Genomic DNA, 22,220 nt, shown 5'->3' with positions numbered 1-22,220 from the left:
TAAATTGTAATAGAAATTATCTCATTATTGTAATAGAAAATGAATAAAAAAATAGTAATCCTTACTGACAAAAACAGGAAACGGTCTGATTTAATGTTAGACATAAAGAAAATAGTTATGTGTCTTTTATAGCGTATCTAATATGTGATTTCAACTGTATGTTTATCATTATACCTTTAGGGTATTATAAAATAATTACTAAATAAATTGAAATACCCATCTTGGGATGATTTTATGTGTATTTGCTAAAGAATGTAAATCTGTACCTTAACTCTGAGATATGCAAAAGGCTGCCAATATTTCAAAAAAGACAGAGGTTGAAAGATAAACAAAAGCAGCTTTGCAGTATTCCTTTCAGCCTTCCTGTTATCAGCGGAATGTATTGTTCTCTAATAGCCTAAACGAACTGCAGCTATGTCTTGGCATGTCATAAAAAATACAGTTTTGTTTTTCAGTGCATCACCAGGCAAAAAACACAGGTACAAAAAAAAGTACAAAAAAAACACTGTACACAATAAAACAAGAAGCACTGTTAACTAAAATGAACAAGGAGAAGAGAGAAAAACACAACACAAACAGTGAAATAAGGCCTTGAAACTGACATCCAAGCACAAATGTCACAGATCATGAGACAAAGCTTTTTATTTTGCTGCATATCTTTTTGTAAAAAATATCATTTTAACTTTAAAAAAAAGATAACTTCAGTATTTTCTGCTTTGTTTTAAAAACAGCAACTAAACCTATCAAAACTATCCCTCCACATTTGCACCTTTGTTCTTCTTGACTGGTGGTTTTGGGTCGATTCTGGGTAACTGAGGTGACTTGAGGGCTTCACCTGTCTTATTTCCAGTTGGGATTGGAGGCAGGATGGACTTTGCCTCGAATTCCAGATTTCTATCTGAAAAGCAAGAGCCAGCAGCAGCTGGTTGATCAGTTGCAGCACATGGAGTGTCAAATGTTTGCACTACTAACTGGCATAATTAGATTTTTTTTATTTTTAGAGTAAGAAGAGTTGTTATACAGGTCCTTCTCAAAATATTAGCATATTGTGATAAAGTTCATTATTTTCCATAATGTAATGATGAAAATTTAACATTCATATATTTTAGATTCATTGCACACTAACTGAAATATTTCAGGTCTTTTATTGTCTTAATACGGATGATTTTGGCATACAGCTCATGAAAACCCAAAATTCCTATCTCACAAAATTAGCATATCATTAAAAGGGTCTCTAAACGAGCTATGAACCTAATCATCTGAATCAACGAGTTAACTCTAAACACCTGCAAAAGATTCCTGAGGCCTTTAAAACTCCCAGCCTGGTTCATCACTCAAAACCCCAATCATGGGTAAGACTGCCGACCTGACTGCTGTCCAGAAGGCCACTATTGACACCCTCAAGCAAGAGGGTAAGACACAGAAAGAAATTTCTGAACGAATAGGCTGTTCCCAGAGTGCTGTATCAAGGCACCTCAGTGGGAAGTCTGTGGGAAGGAAAAAGTGTGGCAGAAAACGCTGCACAACGAGAAGAGGTGACCGGACCCTGAGGAAGATTGTGGAGAAGGGCCGATTCCAGACCTTGGGGGACCTGCGGAACCAGTGGACTGAGTCTGGAGTAGAAACATCCAGAGCCACCGTGCACAGGCGTGTGCAGAAAATGGGCTACAGGTGCCGCATTCCCCAGGTCAAGCCACTTTTGAACCAGAAACAGCGGCAGAAGTGCCTGACCTGGGCTACAGAGAAGCAGCACTGGACTGTTGCTCAGTGGTCCAAAGTACTTTTTTCGGATGAAAGAAAATTCTGCATTTCATTCGGAAATCAAGGTGCCAGAGTCTGGAGGAAGACTGGGGAGAAGGAAATGCCAAAATGCCAGAGGTCCAGTGTCAAGTACCCACAGTCAGTGATGGTCTGGGGTGCCGTGTCAGCTGCTGGTGTTGGTCCACTGTGTTTTATCAAGGGCAGGGTCAATGCAGCTAGCTATCAGGAGGTTTTGGAGCACTTCATGCTTCCATCTGCTGAAAAGCTTTATAGAGATGAAGATTTCATTTTTCAGCACGACCTGGCACCTGCTCACAGTGCCAAAACCACTGGTAAATGGTTTATTGACCATGGTATCACTGTGCTCAATTGGCCTGCCAACTCTCCTGACCTGAACCCCATAGAGAATCTGTAGGATATTGTGAAGAGAACGTTGAGAGACTCTAGACCCAACACTCTGGATGAGCTAAAGGCCGCTATCGAAGCATCCTGGGCCTCCATAAGACCTCAGCAGTGCCACAGGCTGATTGCCTCCATGCCACGCCGCATTGAAGCAGTCATTTCTGCAAAAGGATTCCCGACCAACTATTGAGTGCATAACTGTACATGATTATTTGAAGGTTGATGTTTTTTGTATTAAAAACACTTTTCTTTTATTGGTCGGATGAAATATGCTAATTTTGTGAGATAGGAATTTTGGGTTTTCATGAGCTGTATGCCACAATCATCCGTATTAAGACAATAAAAGACCTGAAATATTTCAGTTAGTGTGCAATGAATCTAAAATATATGAATGTTAAATTTTCATCATGACATTATGGAAAATAATGAACTTTATCACAATATGCTAATATTTTGAGAAGGACCTGTACATCCTTTCTCAAACACACCTCAATCAAATGGCTGAATTCCCCCCATAAGAATGTCAGCTCTGCAGAGGCCTGGTAACGAGGCATTTGCACACAGTGTAAGGCTGAAGTCTTTGACTCAATTTTATTGGATTGATTTGATTATATATTTCTGGATATCAGTTGGATCTTTTTGTCTTGTGTTGCTTGAGATGACAATTGTTGTGAATTACTGCTACATAAACTGTACTGAATTTGTTGTTAAAGATTTTATTAGGGTGCTAGAGTTGAAAGGGTTAAAATATGAACGTGCACCACACCTTTCAGATTTTCATTAGCAATATTTTTGGTTTATGCTCTAATTTTTGCTGAACTTTATCACAATATGCTAATATTTTGAGAAGGACCTGTAGTTAAGCATAAGCATAAATCCAAATTATAACAATAATAGCTACATTAATATTGTTTTAAAGCTAATTATGAATGTATCTGCCCTTGTTTTCTGTATTTTTGAAATCAATTGTATTTATTTCTTTTTTATTTCATACACACTTGCAAAAGTTCTACCATAAAAAGTTATACTGACCTTTGAGCAATTCTGATGTTTGTTCCAGCATGGAGCTATGTAGAGATTTAAACGTCCCACTGGCTGAGCTAGAAAGAGATAGCAATGAGCCGGCATGAGACATATCAGAGCTGCATGTAAAATAGGAGAAAGTAGAGGTGAAAGGTGAGAATACAGGAACAAGGAAGGTGAATACTGTATATACAATTAGACATGTAATGTGTTGAGCAAACTAAATGCAGGCCTATTAAAAAGGACCATGCAGGGATCAAAAACCAGGAAAACAACTTGGATGAGTGTGGTTCATTTTGCTCTGCAAGCTTGTTGCTTTGCAATCCATTAATGTTTTTACAATATGCAAGAAACATACATGGGTAAAGACCTTTCAGTTAAGAGTGGTGCCAGCAGCTGGACAGATTGCTTTACTGAAATTGTAAGAAAGTGAATAATCCAATATAGGAACCCAAGACAAAAAATATTTGCTGAGAGCCTAGCAAAAGTATTCATTCCCCTTTGAACCTGTTCATATTTTGTCATGTTAAAAAAACAAGCTTCGAAGACTGAAACTTCAATTATTTGAATCTTATGTGACTGATCAACACGAAGGTAGTTGGTTCCAGACACTAAATGCCACCTTTGATTTTAGCAAACTAAGTGTACGCCACACTTTTCTGATTTTAATTTGCAAAAGATTAAAATCATGCATCATGTCTTCCTTCCGACCAGTAAGCTGCACCCGGGTGTAACCTGCCTCTCGCTCACTGATCATTGGAGATACAGACCCGTCCCTCTTGCATTGGCACAATGATAAGTGGGCATAGAAAAAGCACTTCATAGTTATGTGCTATGTTTTAATGGTCTATCACTTAAAAACCTAATAAACCACACTGGAGTTTGTAGTTGTCAAGTGATAAAATGTAAAAAAAAAGGCCCTGTACATCTCATAATTCATTTTGAAACTAACAACAATTTAACAATTATACAATATAAAAAGGAATTCCACATTGAGTGCAAGTGCACACTCAGGGACGAGATGACCAGCAGAAGCTATAAAATCTGAATTTATGAGTGGATGTGCAGGTGTGTAAAATTGTGCAACTGAGCATGTAAAGACAACGTGAAGACGTGTGCCGGCATGGCTCGTTAAAAACAATAGGCGATCACTTTGGGATTGGAAGCAAAAAATGTTTTCCTCTCTATGAACTGATTTTATAAATTTATAGGATATGTCGAGAGTTGAAATATTTTATTACATTTGTTTTCCTTATAGTTTAACACTGGTTGTTTAAAGTCAGGAGTGTCCAAAGTGCAGGCTGGGAGCCATTTGTGGTCTCTGGACTGATTTTGTGTGGCCCCAAAACAACATTTTAAATATAAGTAATAATAAATGATAAATTTAGTTTTTCAATCAAGTCCAAAATACTTAGGAAAATGGTTGCCTTTCTTCTAATAAGGTAAACATGCAAATCCCTTTTAAAGTTTTTTATCTACAATGATTTTTACATCCCTGTCCTACAAAAGTTCTACTTTATTTGCCTAATTAAAATATTGTATGTTTAGTTTATTGTTGAGAAGGTAAAAATAAATCACAACATAATTTTCTGTGACTTAACATTTTAAAGAAATTATAATGTTTGGACTGGTGAGTACTTTTGACTTGATGATTTTTACCCAAGTGACAATAATTTGGACACCACCCGTTAAAGTGATCTTTACTGCTTTAGCTTGGATAAGAGAATCTGTAAGCATTTACCAATCTGTTATGACTGTTTTGTGTTTTCTTACCTGCTATCCTCCTGAAAGCAGGTACCAGGATCTTGATAAGGTTGCAGTGATGAAGCTTTTTGTGTAAACCTGTGGAAAACACACAAAATGAGACTAAAAACAAATAGAACTACAATTTTTTGACAAACTAGCAGGCTTAAGGGTGTCTGGTAAATGGTAGTTACCATTAATGATTGTATTTTTCTGGGTAGGTAGGCAAAAAGGACAACACTAAAAGACCCAATCACATTACCAAACAGTTGGGTTTAAATAAGTCAGACACCTGGTACTTCACCCTCAATGTCAAACTCATACCGAGTGATTAAAATGCAGTTATTGTAAGTGTTGCGATTTCACCAAATTGGCCCAACAGTGAATGCCTGCTTTAAATTGGGCCCTGGAGTGAAGTGGAGTGGCTGCCACTTACTTGTACCTTTTGAAGAGCTGGCTGAACAACCCTGGTCTCTTTCCAACAACAGCTTCTCTAGCCAGCTGCTCTCGCCTCCTCATGGAGGCAAGCTCCTGCTGAAAGACAAGGAAAGGAAACATCTTCTCAGAGGCCTACTGAGGATTACTTTTTTATACATTTAATTTCAGATGTACGCTCTATTTCAACTTACAGGCTTTACTGTCGTATTATGTTTTCATACACACCTCAGGACTCACAATGGATATTTTTGAAGGGTTGAGCTTTGCCTGGATATTTGTAAAGCAGGGCATGAAGGATGAGTTTGAGGGGTCGAGGGCTGATCCTGAGAGAGATGCGCGTGTCTCCGATCGTGATCTTGACAGTAGTGGGTGTGGGTTCTCTGCTGAATAAAAACCTGAAACATATTCATACAGCAGAGCATCCACATTCAAGTTAATATCACTTTTTCACCTCAATACGTAACTGTGATGATAATCCAAGGTGCTGGAACAGAATGCAGTTGGACTTCTTTCCGAACATGAAAATAAGTACCTGTTAGCATAAAATTTTCCACTTCCCTTTCAATGTGACAAAATAATTTACATAATTTCCTAACAATCCACTCTAAACATAGTTTATGTTCTTACTGCCTGGAAACCTACTGCAAGCAGTGAGTAAGACTTTACATGTGCAGCAGAAAGAAAAAGCAGAACAAAGTCACTACTAACTTTACTCTGACCATCGTAGAATAAAGTGTAGCTAAAATAAAAGCAGATATTTTCCCTAATTTGAAACTGAAGACACAACCTGTCAGCTGTCATGTTTTAAAAAAAGAATTTCATTGTAAAGGAAAGTCAAAATTATAGTGCTTTAAGGAGAACCACAAACAAAAACGTAGTTTTCTTGGTCATGTTTTCTAAGAAACTCCCTTCTGACAACTAAAACACTCTAAATACAGTTTATGTGAGCAAACAACAGGAGAAAATTAAACCAATGGTTATTGGTTAATTTGGCAACGGCAAGATGGTAAATGCTAGTCAATGACATAATCTTTATGGTAATTTACTCATGATAGTTGAAAAATAAAAAGTAACATTATAATGATTAGGTGATGACCTGGGACCATAACATAATTCCCATTTAACAAAGTAAATTAGAACTAGTTCTCATCAGGTTGACTTGACATGACACTGGTAGCTGAATGGAATATCTTGCAACAGTTTTTCTATTCCTTAGTAGACATACAGTATGTAAAAACAACAAAGTAATCAAATGTGTGTCTACTATGTAAACCTCCAACTAATTAGACCGAAAAATGCACCAGACAAAACAAATCCACCCTAGAGGTCCTGAGTTGATGCCACAGTTGTTCAGGTGGAATTAGGTTGACGGGTGCTAGTCACTTCACCCAATATTGCTATTCTGTAATTTTTGCATTTTTCTTTGGGTTGTACTCTCTGAGTACAAATCTTCCTGTGGTATCCAAGTCCAGTCCTCAAGACCTACTGTCTTGCTACTTTTAGATGCCTCCCTTCTCCAACACACCTAAATAAAATCAGTTAGCAGGCCTCTGCAGAGCTGGATGACTGGATGCTGATGGGAGGATTCAGCCATTTGATTCAGGTGTATAAATAAAGTCAGCGGGATAGTAGCTCTTGAGGGCTAAAGAGACACCCACCTTGTCTCTTCAACACACATGGAGGGGCACGTCATGGCTGCTTTTTAAACTGATGATTTAAAGTAATTTCTATATTCTAACACTAGTCCTCTGTAAGGTTGTATCTACCAGCAGGAGATTGCTCAGAATAATCTGTGTTTAAATACTGGCTCTAGTCTGTCACATTTATAAGAAGCAACAGATCCACCACAGTAAATTAAAACAGGGAGTATTATATAGTCGTCATAAACACTGTAGGATTTCATTAAATTATCAATAAGATGTGAACAATTTTCTGACTATTTAGCTTAGAAATTCATCCAAAATTCTAAACTCGTGTCTCCTTTCACAGAACTTGTATTTTAAGTCTTTAAATTTACCGACTATGACCTGGAAAACTAAAAACAGAAACACCTGAAACGCTCCTGTCAGAAGACAATCCACAGTTGCTCTTTCCCTCCTCCTCTTCCACAACTAACAGGTAGTCCTTCACCACTTGCTGCAAGGTCTGGTAAGCTTCTTCGCAGTCATCTAAATAAATACAGACATAAATAAACACACACGTGGAAGTCTGGTCCTCATCAGAGACCGTGCATCCAACATCAAAGAGCCATGAATCAAAGATATTGTGATGCTAACCTAGTGTATTGAGGGGCTCGCTAGCAGTGCATAAAAGTGATGAATGTTTGTTCGTCTCATTAAGAAAGAGCTAAGAGTCTGAGTGCTATCAAAAGGAAACATAGTGATCCTGCAGCTCAATGTGGATTTTTCCGCAGTAAGTCATTCCACCTAACACTATGCTTAGAGAGCACTTACAAGTTATTAAGAAGTATAAAAATGTATCTCCTTTGATTTGTTAAAAAATTATAGTTGTTAAAACTAAAAAGCAAACACTGCACAGACATGTTGCAATAAAAAGCAAGCAGGATGTCTTAATGAAAAAAAAAGCCAATGACAAGATTCTTCTTTTTTTACCACATGGAATAACGTTGTCGAAGAATCCTGGACGTTGTTCATTGGTGTGTAAATAGAGGTCCACACGTTGCACTGCATGATCAATCTGTGGTGGGGTGTACTTGTTAAGGCTTTTCAGCTGGCTTATGAACTTGTCCACCTGGGTGGGTACGAGGAGGATGTATCGAGGCTTAAAGCAGCTCTTCTTTAGACTGAAAACACCCTGCAAAACAAGTACAAATTTCCTAAGAAATTCACTTTTCCTCACAATATTGTGTTATTTTATTTTCAATGCTGTCCCAGAATACATACGACTATATCTTATCTTGATATGATTTTTACACAAGTACCTCCAGCTCCATGTGTACACAACAAATCAGTCCTTCTTCAGCTACGTCTTCTATAGCATAACTGGTGAGGCCAAACAGATGGGCACCATACTGCATGGCTTGGATAAACTTACCCTTATGTTAAAAAAAGGAAGGAGAACAAAAACATTTTAAATACACAGTAATTTTTGGGTATATCACAAGTTTTAACATACAGGACAATGCATAGCAAACATGACCACATCCGCCACCAGCATGTTATGGCAAGCTTAACAACCTGAAGCTATTTGTCCACCTGGGAAATGAACCTTTTGACCTGTCGGTCGGGGCATGAACCTCTTTGTTATGTGTCACAGGTAACCATCTGACCTTTAAGGTGACTTGTTTTTGAAGGGCTGCAGTAACCTTGCTTTCAAGAAGTATCAAACAACTGTGATCTTGCAAAAGTCAATTTAGCCTTTTCAAAACCACAAGTTGTCAGCTTGGTTGAGTAGTCAGAAAGATCATGTAAATACTTCACTTCTTCATAATCAATATGTTGAATTTAATGTCAAAATAATGGAATATGCGCAGCTGTGGGGAAATTAAGACACCCTATTAATTTTTTGGCTTTTTCAAAAGAAATTATCACATTTCAAATACTAATCTTCTTTTAGCTCTGGAAATGAAAGTGATTCATTTGCAGATCAAAAATAAAAAATGTGTATTTAGGGAGGAAAGCAAAAAACCACCCTAACCAATAATAGCTATTTTTACCCCATTGGCTGAAATAACTGCAGTGAGATGCATCCTGTATCTATCAGTCTCTGACATCGGTCTGAGAAACGGGTCACTGGTCTACGGCCCTTTTCATGCCCTTTTCAGCATCTCAATGAGATCAAGTTCTGGGCTTTGACTTGGACAACGACGTTCCATTTCTTCATTCTCAGCCAGTCCTTGGTTGATTGCCTCACATTTTACTACAGCAATCTCTGATACATGTTAGAATTCATGGTGGAGTCTATGGCTGTGACCTGGTCAGGTCCTACTGCAGCAAAGCATCCCCAGCCATAACACTCATACCTCATAAAAAAAGCATCTCAAAGCCATGATGCAATACTATGTGTCACAGTGGGGACAGTATGATTGGGGCAATATGGGGTGCTAATTCTTCACCACAAATGCATTTTGCATATGGGTAAAACCATAGTCCAAATGTGATCAAAACAGCTTCATTGGGATTCTCGCCAGCCCATTTTAGGGTAGCGGGCCGCTACGCTAAAGATTTTCACCGCTACACTAAAATTTAGGCTGATACCCCCCCCCCGAGCCAAAATCTCCCACAGCTGACACACTGAACTGGAGAATCTGAAGATTGGCCAATTTGAAACAGAACAGCACTGAACCAAAAAGCTGGCAACAGAAGAGTGGAGGAAAAAAAAGACGGAAGGATTAAACAGTGGGAGGGTTGTTATCCGTTGCTGGAGTGGACAAAAGGCATCAATAACTGCTTCAGAGCCTTTCCTCTGTAAATCACTGACACCCAGACCGTTATAAATTATCCTCCACCAAACTTACATAACAGCTGACTTGACAGGAGAGAGTAAATGGAAAACAAATGTGTCCATGATCCAAGGGCACATTGGGCTGCCTCAACCAGCTGTAAATTCCCATTTCAGATTCTTATGTGTGTACCGGTACACAAAGCAAACGGCTTTAACCAGTGATTGCATACCATTGCCACTTGTCTCCAGCGGCACAAATTGATCCGATACCTCATCCTAAATATTGAATTACAAATAATTAAATTAATATGGTATGTTTAATGAAATCTCAGAGAAGCATCATAATGGTAAAGGTATTGTTGAAAAAAAAGTCAGCAAGTTAGTAGACAAATCAATTTACCTCAGAACAACTAATTATCTCCACAACCCATTAAAACCAGTCCATGAAATCAATCTGAAATTTGCCGAGGGAGACGTGGGAATTGAACTTACTTAAAATACAGTTTATCGAGAATCTGGTGTGTATTTTTATCAAATATGGGCAAGTATTAATTTATATTAACAATTTGTGACACTACAAGTGCAAAACTAGTAAGCCAACAAACCCACAAATCTTGATCTTGAGTTTGTCACCAAAAAAAAGGGTAAAGTTTAAGACCAACTCACCATGTGAACTAGGTTTTGAAAATCTGCTTCACTAACAAAATGGTAATCAATCCCATTCTCCTCTCCAATGAAGGGTTTCCGTGTAGTGTGACAGATTCTGTAAAATATGCAGTTAGTCAATATCCTTAAGTATATCTCTTGCATTCTAACAAATAAAGTGCTTGGAATAAGTATTTGCCCCCATAGCCTTCTTTTGCTGTTCTGTCACTTGTTTTAGATTACACATTTTAATATTAGAGAAAGATAACCCAGATAAATGCATTTTATTTACAAAGTGTATAAAAACTTTCCAAACCAACCTGGCCCTTTATGACAGTAACTACACCCTAAACCCTATCACTGATTGTGCCACAATAACTGCTATTAAGTGCTGGTAATACTTAGCAATGAGTTTTCTATATTGTTGTCTAGAGGTTTTGGCCCACTCTTTTATGCAGAATAGTTTTAATTAAGCAAAAGTGAAGAGTTTTTGAGCATAAATGACCTGTTCATGGTCATACCACAGCACATATATCAGATTTAAATTCAGAATCTAAAAAGGCCATTTCAAACACTTTTTGAGTCATTCAGATATGGCCTTGCTGGTGTGCTGTGGTTCATTGACCTGGTGCATAACCTTTGACCCTTCAGCTTTTTGATTCACTGGAGTTCCAAAGCCTTAAGACTATGTTAGCTTTTCTAGACTGATAGATCTAAATGAATTAGTTTCTCGAGGCATAATGTGTTGTTTAAGCCTACTTCATATTGCCAGACAGGTTCTATTTAATGGATATATTGGTTCTACAGGTCTGGCAGGTATCAGAACTGACTGTGGCTTGTGAAATTGAACAAAAAATTTTGTTACCGGTCAGTTTGTTTTTTCAATTAATAAACAAAATCAGCATTTAAACACTGCATTTCTCAGGCTGTCGTTGTCCAAGAGTAAAATTAGTTTGATGATCTGAAACACAAAAGTGTAAGAAAAAATCAAAACAAAAAAAAGAGAAGATATCTCTAAGAAGGCAAATAGTTTTTCCCAGCCCTACACATGTTGGTTTTAGATAACAAAGTTTTAGATAACAAACCAGCTGCTAAACACAGACTAACTCAGATTTTAATAAACAACAACGTAAGTTATCATAACTATGCAGATGACACACAGCTATACGTTACGATGTCACCAGGTGACTATGAACCCATTCAAGCGCTGGGTAAATGCTTAGAAGAAATTAATGCATGGATGGGCCAAACTTTTCTTCAGCTGAATCAAAACAAAACTGAAGTAATAATCTTTGGACCAAAGGAAGAGCGTTTAAAAGTTAGCACACAGCTTCAGTTAATACAGCTAGAAACCACCAGTCAGGCTCGAAACCTGGGTGTAGTGATGGACTCAGACCTGAACCTTCAGAGGCACATAAAGACAGTAACAAGGTCGGCCTTCTATCACCTAAAGAACATCTCCAGGATTAAAGGACTAATGTCTCAGCAGGACCTTGAAAAACTAATGCATGCGTTCATCTTTAGTAGAACTGATTACTGCAACGGTGTCTTCACAGGTCTGCCTAAAAAGTCAATCAGACAACTGCAGTTGATCCAGAACGTTGCTGCCTACGTCCTCACTAGAAATAAAAAAAAGTGGAGCACATCAGCCTGGTTCTAAAGTCCTTACACTGGCTCCCTGTAGCTCAGAGAATAGACTTTAAAATACTTCTGTTAGTCTATAAATCACTGAATGGCTTAGCACCAAAATACATTACAGACTTGTCAGTGTATCAACCACCCAGACCTCTCAGGTCTTCAAGCTCAAATCTACTCTGCTTACCCAGAACCGGAACCAAACATGGAGAAGCAGCTTTTAGTTCTTATGCTCCACTAATCTGTAATAAACTCCCAGAAAACTGTAAAAGCACTGAAACCCTAAGTTGCTTGAAATCAAGATTAAAAACTTATTTGTTTAGAGTGGCCTTTGAATGTATCATTTAACCATTATTAGTTGTCAGTCCAATTTTCCTTTCGTTTTCTTATTCTCTTTATTTTTTTTAATTACCTCTGTTGTTTGATTTTCTGTATCACTGTAATGTTTTTCCTTATGTACAGCACCTTGAGTGCCTTGTTGCTGAAAAGCGCTATACAAATGAACTTGACTTGACTTGACCAGATGCATGTATTATCAAGTTCACTGAAGGTTTTAATCGCACATATGGAATAGGGCATGCATGCATACATTGGCAGGAGGGGAGATGTGGGTTGGACCACTGTTATTTTTTTTCCACAGCAAAAGGGTTAGGAGTCCATCCCCTTGACTGATAGCTGCAGATCAGTGTTCTCTGATCAGTGTTTTAAAAAATCAAGCTTAACTCAGGGGCAACATGCTCATTTTTATGTCAAATCAACTTGTTATTTTGGTTGCACAGACCTATCTCCAGGGTTGATACCCATCTAAAAAGAATACATACAATGTGAGCTGTTTTACCTAACACATCATTAATAGTATGCATAACTGCATTAGACTGACCCAACACCAAAGTATTCACCAAACTCCTGACACAGTCTGTGAGCCAGCTCTTCTTTCCCACAGCCTTCAGGGCCCGTCAGCACCAGCATTTGGTAGAGGTAGCCTGCAGTAGGTGGTGTACTGCACAAAATCGGACATAAACACACACATTCTGCATTAACTTCCATCTTACATGTATAATTCAACACTTTCCACTTTCAGGAAACATAGGTAAAATACTACATTGCACGGCCATGTAAATCAATGCAGAGTTTAATTAGCTGAAGATGGATATTCTCAAAAATAAAGATGTTAATACATGATTTTTTTTCTTCTTTTTCTGCAGACAAATTGGTGCTGAATATCTGAAAATAATCTGCGTAAGTTGTTTTAGAACATGATCATTAGGAATAGTCAGTTACATAACATCTTAATGATTATGCTAATTCATCTAGCAAACATATTAAAAATAGTAGATAAAAATAACTATTCAAATCTAGCAGAAAAGAAAAAGAATACTCATACAAACCTATGATAGAGGATCTGTGGCTGTCCCATCTGATAAACTACGTGGGTGATGTGATCTATTGCTGCTAATACTTCCATAGGAGGGTCAAACATGTTCCTTGAAGACACCTGGAATTTAAAATTTGTAATCTTGCAGTATATATATATACATAAAGTACAGACCAAAGGTTTGGACGCACCTACTCATTCAAACAGTTGTCTTTATTTTCATGACTATGAATATTGTAGTTTCACACTGAAGGCATCAAAACTATGAATTAACACACGTGGAATTATATACTGAACAAAAAAGTGTGAAACAACTGAAAATATGTCTTATATTCTAGGTTCTTCAAAGTAGCCACCTTTTGCTTTGATTACTGCTCTGCACACTCTTGGCATTCTGTTGATGAGCTTCAAGAGGTAGTCATCTGAAATGATTTTCACTTCACAGGTGTGCCCTGTCAGGTTTAATAAGTGGGATTTCAAGCCTTATAAATAGGGTTGGGACTATCAGTTGTGTTGTGCAGGAGGTGGATACAGTACACAGCTGATAGTCCTACTGAATAGACTGTTAGAATTTGTATTATGGCAAGAAAAGAGCAGCTAAGTAAAGAAAAATAAGTGGCCATCATTACTTTAAGAAATGAAGGTCAGTCAGTCCGAACAATTGGGAAAACTTTGAAAGTGTCCCCAAGTGCAGTCGCAAAAACCATCAAGTGCTACAAAGAAACTGGCTCACATGAGGACCGCCCCAGGAAAGGAAGACCAAGAGTTACCTCTGCTGCGGATGAAAAGTTAACCTGAGTCACCAGCCTCAGAAATCGCAGGTTAACAGCAGCTCAGATTAGAGAACAGGTCAATGCCACACAGAGTTCTAGCAGCAGACACATTTCTAGAACTGTAAAGAGGAGACTGTGTGAATCAGGCCTTCATGGTAAAATAGCTGCTAGGAAACCACTGCTGAGGACAGGCAACAAGCAGAAGAGACTTGTTTGGGCTAAAGAACACAAGGAATGGACATTAGACCAGTGGAAATCTGTGCTTTGGTCTGATGAGTCCAAGTTTGAGATCTTTGGTTCCAACCACCGTGTCTTTGTGCGGCGCAGAAGAAGTGAACGGATGGACTCTACATGGCTGGTTCCCACCGTGAAGCATGGAGGAGGAGGTGGGATGGTGTGGGGGTGCTCTGCTGGTGACACTGTTGGGGATTTATTCAAAATTGAAGGCATACTGAACCAGCATGGCTACCACAGCATCTTGCAGCAGCATGCTATTCCATCCGGTTTGCGTTTAGTTGGACCATCATTCATTTTTCAACAGGACAATGACCCCAAACACACCTCCAGGCTGTGTAAGGGCTATTTGACCAAGAAGGAGAGTGATGGGTTGCTGCGCCAGATGACCTGGCCTCCACAGTCACTGGACCTGAACCCAATCGAGATGGTTTGGGGTGAGCTGGACCGCAGAGTGAAGGCAAAAGGGCCAACAAGTGCTAAGCATCTCTGGGAACTTCTTCAAGACTGTTGGAAAACCATTTCAGGTGACTACCTCTTGAAGCTCATCAACAGAATGCCAAGAGTGTGTGGAGCAGTAATCAAAGCAAAAGGTGGCTACTTTGAAGAACCTAGAATATAAGACATATTTTCGGTTGTTTCAGTTTTTTGTTCAGTATATAATTCCACATGTGTTAATTTATAGTTTTGATGCCTTCAGTCTGAAGCTACAATATTCATAGTCATGAAAATAAAGACAACTCTTTGAATGAGAAGGTGTGTCCAAACCTTTGGTCTGTACTGTGTATATATATATATATATATATATATATATATATATATATATATATATATATATATCACATAAGCACATGACATAAAAAAGTAGCTATAATGATGTAGATTCTCACCTTTTCTTTTACACTGACTGTCTCCTGGTCTAGCATTGTCAAATGCCGGTGGAGAAAGATGACTTCTAGTCTGTAGTTAGGCTGCTCCTAATAATTACAAATGTATTGTGTATTTTTTCAAAAGGTACAATAAATCTATTCAATGAATAAAGCACATTTTTACCTGTAAGGTTATGGTAATATCTTAGCACTTCAAAACAAATAAAAATAAATAAATACACATGGCACCCACTACAAAAACTCTGCCAACATTGACCATATCAAAATATTCTACGTTTTCATGGTTGAAGACTTATTATAGTTACCTGCACAGGGTTTTCCAGCAGGTTGATGTTCGTCAGCAGTGGTAGACCAATAACCTGCCTTAGATCTGGAATTTTCAAAATCTGAAGAAAAAAACAATTACCCTTTTTTCATCTGTTTTAGTTATTAAAACTTGGAAAGTACTGTAAATGTTATCTATAACTTTTCATGCATTTTCAGACTCTACAAATTAAATGTGTTCAACATGTTTTCGTGTTTTATAAACCCAGTAACCAAGGTTTACTGTTTCAACATCACTAAAATGTCCTGTTAATGGTTTAACTTTACAAAGTACACCCCTTATAGAGGGGCGTAGGGTGTAGTGTGGGTATTGGGACAGGGCCTTTAAAAAAGATCCCCAGATAAGGTTCCAGAGAGACTCTCTCTGGCTCTAAGAAGCATAGACTAACATAGTGCTGCTCCTCTCTTTTAATTAAGCTAAGCAATGGGCTTTTTAGCTTGTTAGACTTGTTGCTCTAGAAAGAGTAGAAAAGCAAATAGGGATGACATTAACATTAACCTTTTAGTAGTTCCTGACTTTTAATAGTAATCAGGATCAACCTTATCTCATATGACAACATTGTTGATATTGGACCTAGTAGTAAGTAAGAAGGCAAGTATCCAATATGTACATCTACACTGATGATAGGGATCTTTCAGTCTTTGTAGTTAAAGGTACCTGGTTTTTCTCCAGGTTGATGGAGCATAGAAAGCGGAGGTTCTGAAGGCCTGAAAGACAGGTGATGCGATTCATAGACAAATCAAGAACCTGCAGGCTCTGTAAGTTCTCCAACCCTTCAGTGTCCTTGAGCTGGTTACCTCTCTAACACAAACAGCAAAAAGGGAAATATTTAAGACATTAATGCATGTGCATCAAGTCCTTTTTTTATACTATAATCTCCATAATTATACATCTTAGGAATGTTCTACACAGCGCCTGAGATTTGTTACCATCATTACTGAGCTGAGTGGCAGGCCTGGCTCTCTGCTAAAAGCTGACAGGCATAGACTGACAGCTAAACAGCTGTTGAGGGGCTAGCACAGCACGCCGTCGAACCAAAGAACAAGACCTGGGCACAATAGTCTTGTCAGCCTGATTCTCTATCCATTCTACTGACAGAAGTTGTTATCTAACTGTCTGGCCACACCTTGGCCTGCTCTTGCCAAGCATCTTGCCAGACAGAGGGTTGTTGTCAGCATGTGAGGGTGACCGTGCAGGTCCCTGGAAGCTCTGGGTCGGCACTGTGATGTGCTGGGAAACAGACTGGCTGACAATGCATGCTGCTTTAGGAGGGTGCATGGGAAGAAGAGTGGTCAGGAATGGGATTAGATGAATGCTGGATGGATAGGGGCATGTATGTAGGCTGAATTTGGTCCAGGTTCAGTCAAAGACCAGCAGCTGGTCCCAAAAGGATGCTTCAGAAAGGGGCAGATGCAGCCAGACGGATAGATGCTGACAATAAAAAAACACAGAGGGCACACACATACACATACACACACACATAGAAACAGAAAGACCAAGAACAGGGGGGGAAAAGGCCTGCTGTTGGACCATATGGCAGTTTTTGAATGCAGGGACAATGTTTTGTTAAATGTTTAAATGTGGTAAAAACCTAAGCCCACATAATAGAAGAACAGAAACAGGTAAAAGAAAAGTAAACTTTAACATTTTGCTATACAATGCAAGAGTTCAGAAACATGTCCACTGTTAGGGAAAGATAAGATATTTAATTTAACATTATTCACTGCAAATATAAATGTATCTTGTTTCAGCTTCTCAATGCCACAAATAAATAAAACAACTTACCAGGCAGAGATGTGTAAGAGGAAGACTGCTCAGTGTGATTTTTGTGATTTTGTTGTAAGCCAGGCTGAGATGAGTGAGCATCGAACATTGCTCAAGACCACTGATTTCAGAGAGGCAGTTGCCTGGGCAAATGATTGTTAATAAAAACTCATTATAGGTAAACATGTAGAAATCAAATATGGAGTACAGGAAAAAACAATCTGACAAATAATTTTATGACAGTATAAATGACATATGATCAGGAAGGTTGTCAATCGGTAAATACAGCTGAGTAAATTTTTCAGTCATCTTAATATATCAGAAAATATACTGTGTTATGAAAAAGTTATGATTTCTTCCACTTTTTGTTTTAATTAATTGTGTCAGTGAAACAAAATGTATTTATCAGACAAAGAAAACCTGAATAAATACAAAAAAGTAATTATGATTTCACTGATGACAGAAAACAAAGCTATCTAAACCAACCTGCCCCTATGGGAAAAAGTAATCACCTCCTAAACTGGTTTAGGCAACCAACAACTCCTTTCCAGCCTTTGCTCTTTATACATGACTGTGAAGGAATTTTGGCCCACTCTTCTTCGCAGAATTGCTTTAATTCAGCTGGGTTCAGTTGGAGGGGTTTTTTTTTTAAACATAAAAGGCCTGTTTAGGGTCATGCCACTGTATCTTAGCTGAATTAGAGTCTGGACTTTGACTAAGCCATTCTAGTCTGACATCTGAATTAGTTTTCTTGCTGTGTCAGCTTTATGAAAGAGGAAACGGGATGCATACTTTACAAAACGTTTGACAATTGTCTTGTCAGTCCTTGGAATCTATTTTCCAAAAGACCTTGGGATAACCAAGATGTTTTTTTGCAATGCAGACTGGGTCCACACCAATTTTCATTTTTTACACTGAAATAATATGGATTCATATACAGCATTAAAACAAAGAAACAACGTGTTTAAACTAATTTATTTATAAATTTTGTATTGATTTGGCTTCCATGCTAATTATAAGTGAATGTAAACTTCAGATTATAACTATATAACACACTGTTTATAGCACAATTTGTCTATTCTTTGATGAAGAAGCTTTATAAAAGGAACATTTGGAAATTGGAAGTATGGCCTCATAACTACAAGGATACAGTCCAGATCCAGTTTACGCAGGCAGAAAAAGCCGGCCAGATCCTTTATGTCTGGTATGTGGTTATATGAGAAATTGGCCACCTGAAAAACAAGAGGAAAGCGCACATTCTTAACAAACATTACCAAACCTGGAATGTACTACATCCTCAGTAAAATTTGAACTGACATCAGAGAGTTTAAAGAAGATCTTTGAAAAAGTTAACTGTCATTGAAGGGCAGTTAATGCCTTGTAAGCAAATTTAGAGCGACTGCAGATGGACTATGGTAATCCAGGCCAATCTTAAGGGAATAGTGCTATAGAACGAGGCCCAAGCCACCAATCAAAGGTTGTCTTATCCTGTCAGCTCAAGGTCCTGTACCTGTAGATACTGGAGTGGCTGGAATTCAAAGAAGTTGGAGATTTCATTGTGAGACACATCCAAGATGATAAGGTGGGGCATGCAGCTCAAACAGGATAAATCTAGCAGTTGGGACAAAATGTATTCAAATTAGAATAAACCATTTAGTCATCCTATGCTAATACATTATTCTGCAAGAAAGGTAACAGGATTATAAATTGCATATTTGCTGTATATTTGCAATTACAGTGGCATGTGAAAGGAAATGAAAAACTGATAAATGTTACCCTTTATGTTGTTGTGGTGCAGTTCTAACTTACGAAGATGGACATAGTTGTATAACACGGATATGTCTCTGAGATTGAGACCCTAGAGCAAAGAAAAACACACTTATTGATAAAGTTCACCAGTTAATATGGCTTCAAATGATCTATGTCTAGGTTAAGCAAACATGAAGCATACTTAAAAATATTGTCAGTGTACTGTGCTTTGCAAAAGTATTAATACCTCTTAAATTATTGTTGCATTACAAGCATGAATGCTAATGTGTTCTTTGGGGATTTTATGTGACAGAACAACAAAAAGGATTGCATAAGTGTGAAGCAGAATCCAAACATTACATGGTTTAAAAGTTATTTTTTACAAATATAAATCTGAAAAATGTGGTGCTCATTGTATTCAGGCCCTTCAAGCCATACAGTTCCCCAGTTTATAATTTAATGTCAGTATAAATCCAGCAGTACTGTGAAGGCCTCAAAATAAATATATATGTGGAGCCTTTCAAAACAGGGTTAGGTTATAAAACCATATCCCAAGCTTTAGAAAAACACACAGAGCACTGCTCAATCCAAAGACCCCAGATCAAACCCAACAAGACATAAGCTGCAAAGATCCAACAGCTCAGGCACTATAATCTGTTGACAGGACAACTATTAGTTGTGCACTTCACAAATCTGAGTTTTATGGAAGAATGGCAAGAAGAAAGCTATTGCTGAAAGAAAACCAGGAAAAGCCGCTCAAGTTTTATGGGAAACATAGCAATGTGCTCTGGTGAGATGAGACCAAAATTGAAATTCTGGATTAGAGTTTGCTTTGGAAGATTTAACACTTTATATAATCCTGAACACACCATCTCCATGGTGAAAGATGGTGGTGACAACATCATGCCATGGGGATGCTTTTCCTTGGCAGGAACGAGTTGTTATCACTCATATTTGTTTTTTTTTAGAAATGCATTTGTCACTCTAAATATATTAGCATTGTTTACTTTTTGGACAGGCAGATAGGAGAATACCATTTTAAAAGTTCCAAAGTCCAAGGCATACAAAACAAGACTGCACACATTTAGGGTATTTGCTGGCTTATTTTCAGGATGTAAATAGTAACAGTGTTTATAGGACATCTGGTGCCTTCAGCCATTCCAAGAGGGCTTCGAGTTTTAGAGACTGAATAAATACATGCTCCTTAACACTGGCACGTCTCCTAATGTGAACCATGAAGCATTGACTATGCCGCTTGTTCAGTTGTATCATGATTTTTAAAAAAGTTTTTTTTTTTTTTTCAAATATGTGTTAGTAAAATGCCATCTTTTTTTTTATTACTGACTGCACCCACTCCCCTGACTCCAAACTCTTCATAGGCAGAAGAAAAGCTTGTAGCAGCTGCAAAGAGCTTGAGATTGAAGTGGAGGTTCACCTTCCAGCAAGAGAACAGCCACAGACATATAGACAAAGCTACAAATGAAAGTTTTAGATCAAAGCACAGGAAAAATGAGAATGCAACATGACAAACTGTAAAAAAAATAAGGGGTATGAATATTTTTGCAAGGCACTCTACATACATTTGAAAATTATGTCAATCTAGGTACGCATCTCACAGGTAGGGATACGTCACACAGAACGTGCTGTTGTCCAGTCAGATCACATCCAAGGTGGGATAAACCTCCAGACACCATTTCTTCAGTCAAAACGCCATCCTAATGTAACATCAACAAACAATTTATGGAGGAATAGTCCATGTAGTTAGGTTCAACATTGTTCGGCACCTAAGCAAATTTAGATTTAATGTAATTCTTTAAATTCAACAAAATATTTCACAGAATGGAAAACCTAAAGAAATATCTCAGCTAGATCCCCCACTTGTTTCTGATTAGGGAGAAGGCAACGAAGCCTTCCAACCTCAGAGACTTGGAGCTTATCTCAAAAGAAGAGTAGAGAAGACATGCAAAAAGCTTGCCAGCAATTATAAGCAGTGTTTGTAGGCAGTAATGCAAGTTTTTTTTTCTTTGATTAATAATCTGTGGTATAACTATTGTATTGTTAAATAATTTTTTTAATGCAAGTAAAAACTGTATTCTTTTTTTCAAATGATACCCATTTTACACTGTGGTATAATAGTTTGGGAGACTTTTTTTTTTTTTTTTTCGAAACAGAAACAACCTTCTTGGTCCATTGAAAATAACTTTGAATCTATGGCTATGAATCATAACATAAAACACACACACATAGGCTACATCACGTGTATGCGGCTTTCAAATGTAACTTTTTTTTTTAGCGGACAAACAAAACAAAGTGCAGGAAATGAATAAAATGCTTAATACAACGTTCAGATTTATACAAGCCAATATAACCAGTTGACATGTTTATCCTGACTTTGTTGTTTTCCTTTAGCTCGCCGCAGTCTAACTTCTCTGCTGCGTTCAATGACTCTGTAAGGCATACCTCCGACGGCGTCACAGAAAGCTGCTCATGTAATTTGTCCTCCATTATGTCATTATACATATAAACCATCGACTTAACTAAAAGATGCCTAGAAAAGCGAAGTGGGCAATTTACAATAAACAGTTTAATGTTTTGCCTTTCAAGCAAGCAACTTAGCTTATCCCATGTCATATGAAATCGTGTCTGTTGGCAACCACGGCAACCGAATGTAAGGTGAACTGCATTTTGGGCATTGTAGTTCTTTTTCACAGCAGTGTGACAGCAACATTTTTGATACACCATTATTTATGAAGAGAGAAAAAAAAAAAAAACAGCGTGATTATAACTGGAATATAAAAACAATAGCCTAAAATGATACCAGGGCAGAAAATTAACATTCCTTGCCAAACTATTCATACCCATTGAACCTTTCAGGTGACGTTCCACACACAAATTTTCAATGCACTTTCTTAAAGTTTTTGTATCATAGACCAAAACAAAGTAGGGTATAACTACAAGATGGAAGAATGATATAAGGTTTTGATTTTGTTTTTCAAATAAAGATCTGAAAATTGCACTGACCTATTCTGCACCCTTAACTCTGAATCCGTGCATTTAGA

At 37.8% G+C, this 22,220-nt stretch overlaps 1 protein-coding gene across 12 annotated transcripts; it reads right to left on the bottom strand.

Moving 5' to 3' along the window:
- Positions 1-624: 624 nt before the first annotated feature.
- lrguk (leucine-rich repeats and guanylate kinase domain containing) lies at positions 625-21,806 on the bottom strand. 12 transcript variants are annotated; one of them, XM_047390147.1, is made up of 20 exons: positions 21,553-21,806; positions 20,778-20,876; positions 19,189-19,270; positions 18,923-19,023; positions 18,563-18,644; positions 17,434-17,555; positions 16,306-16,449; positions 15,629-15,709; positions 15,324-15,410; positions 13,440-13,546; positions 12,932-13,051; positions 10,438-10,534; positions 8,309-8,422; positions 7,980-8,181; positions 7,419-7,535; positions 5,593-5,762; positions 5,366-5,463; positions 4,960-5,028; positions 3,196-3,305; positions 625-898 (listed from the first exon to the last, which is right to left on the bottom strand). In XM_047390147.1, exons 1-20 carry the CDS (start codon positions 21,790-21,792, stop codon positions 750-752), a joined length of 2,391 nt encoding a protein of 796 aa, XP_047246103.1. In that variant the 5' UTR covers positions 21,793-21,806; the 3' UTR covers positions 625-749. The 12 variants fall into 12 exon arrangements, with proteins under 12 accessions (XP_047246103.1, XP_047246113.1, XP_047246105.1 ...); XM_047390157.1 differs by having other exon boundaries at positions 3,196-3,263; XM_047390149.1 differs by having other exon boundaries at positions 5,372-5,463.
- Positions 21,807-22,220: the final 414 nt, after the last annotated feature.

The sequence above is a fragment of the Girardinichthys multiradiatus genome, chromosome 17 (assembly GCF_021462225.1).
Source record: "Girardinichthys multiradiatus isolate DD_20200921_A chromosome 17, DD_fGirMul_XY1, whole genome shotgun sequence".
NCBI classification, from domain to species: domain Eukaryota; kingdom Metazoa; phylum Chordata; class Actinopteri; order Cyprinodontiformes; family Goodeidae; genus Girardinichthys; species Girardinichthys multiradiatus.
This window is presented reverse-complemented; position numbering and strand designations above follow the sequence as displayed.

Excerpts from the sequence above, each read along its gene's own strand:
- lrguk (XM_047390147.1), bottom strand. The coding sequence starts at position 21,792 with ATGACATGGGATAAGCTAAGTTGCTTGCTTGAAAGGCAAAACATTAAA. Across the intron at positions 8,182-8,308 it reads GTGTACACATGGAGCTGGAG|GGTGTTTTCAGTCTAAAGAA; the intron begins GTACTTGTGTAA and ends CTTGTTTTGCAG. Across the intron at positions 899-3,195 it reads AACATCAGAATTGCTCAAAG|ATAGAAATCTGGAATTCGAG; the intron begins GTCAGTATAACT and ends CTTGCTTTTCAG.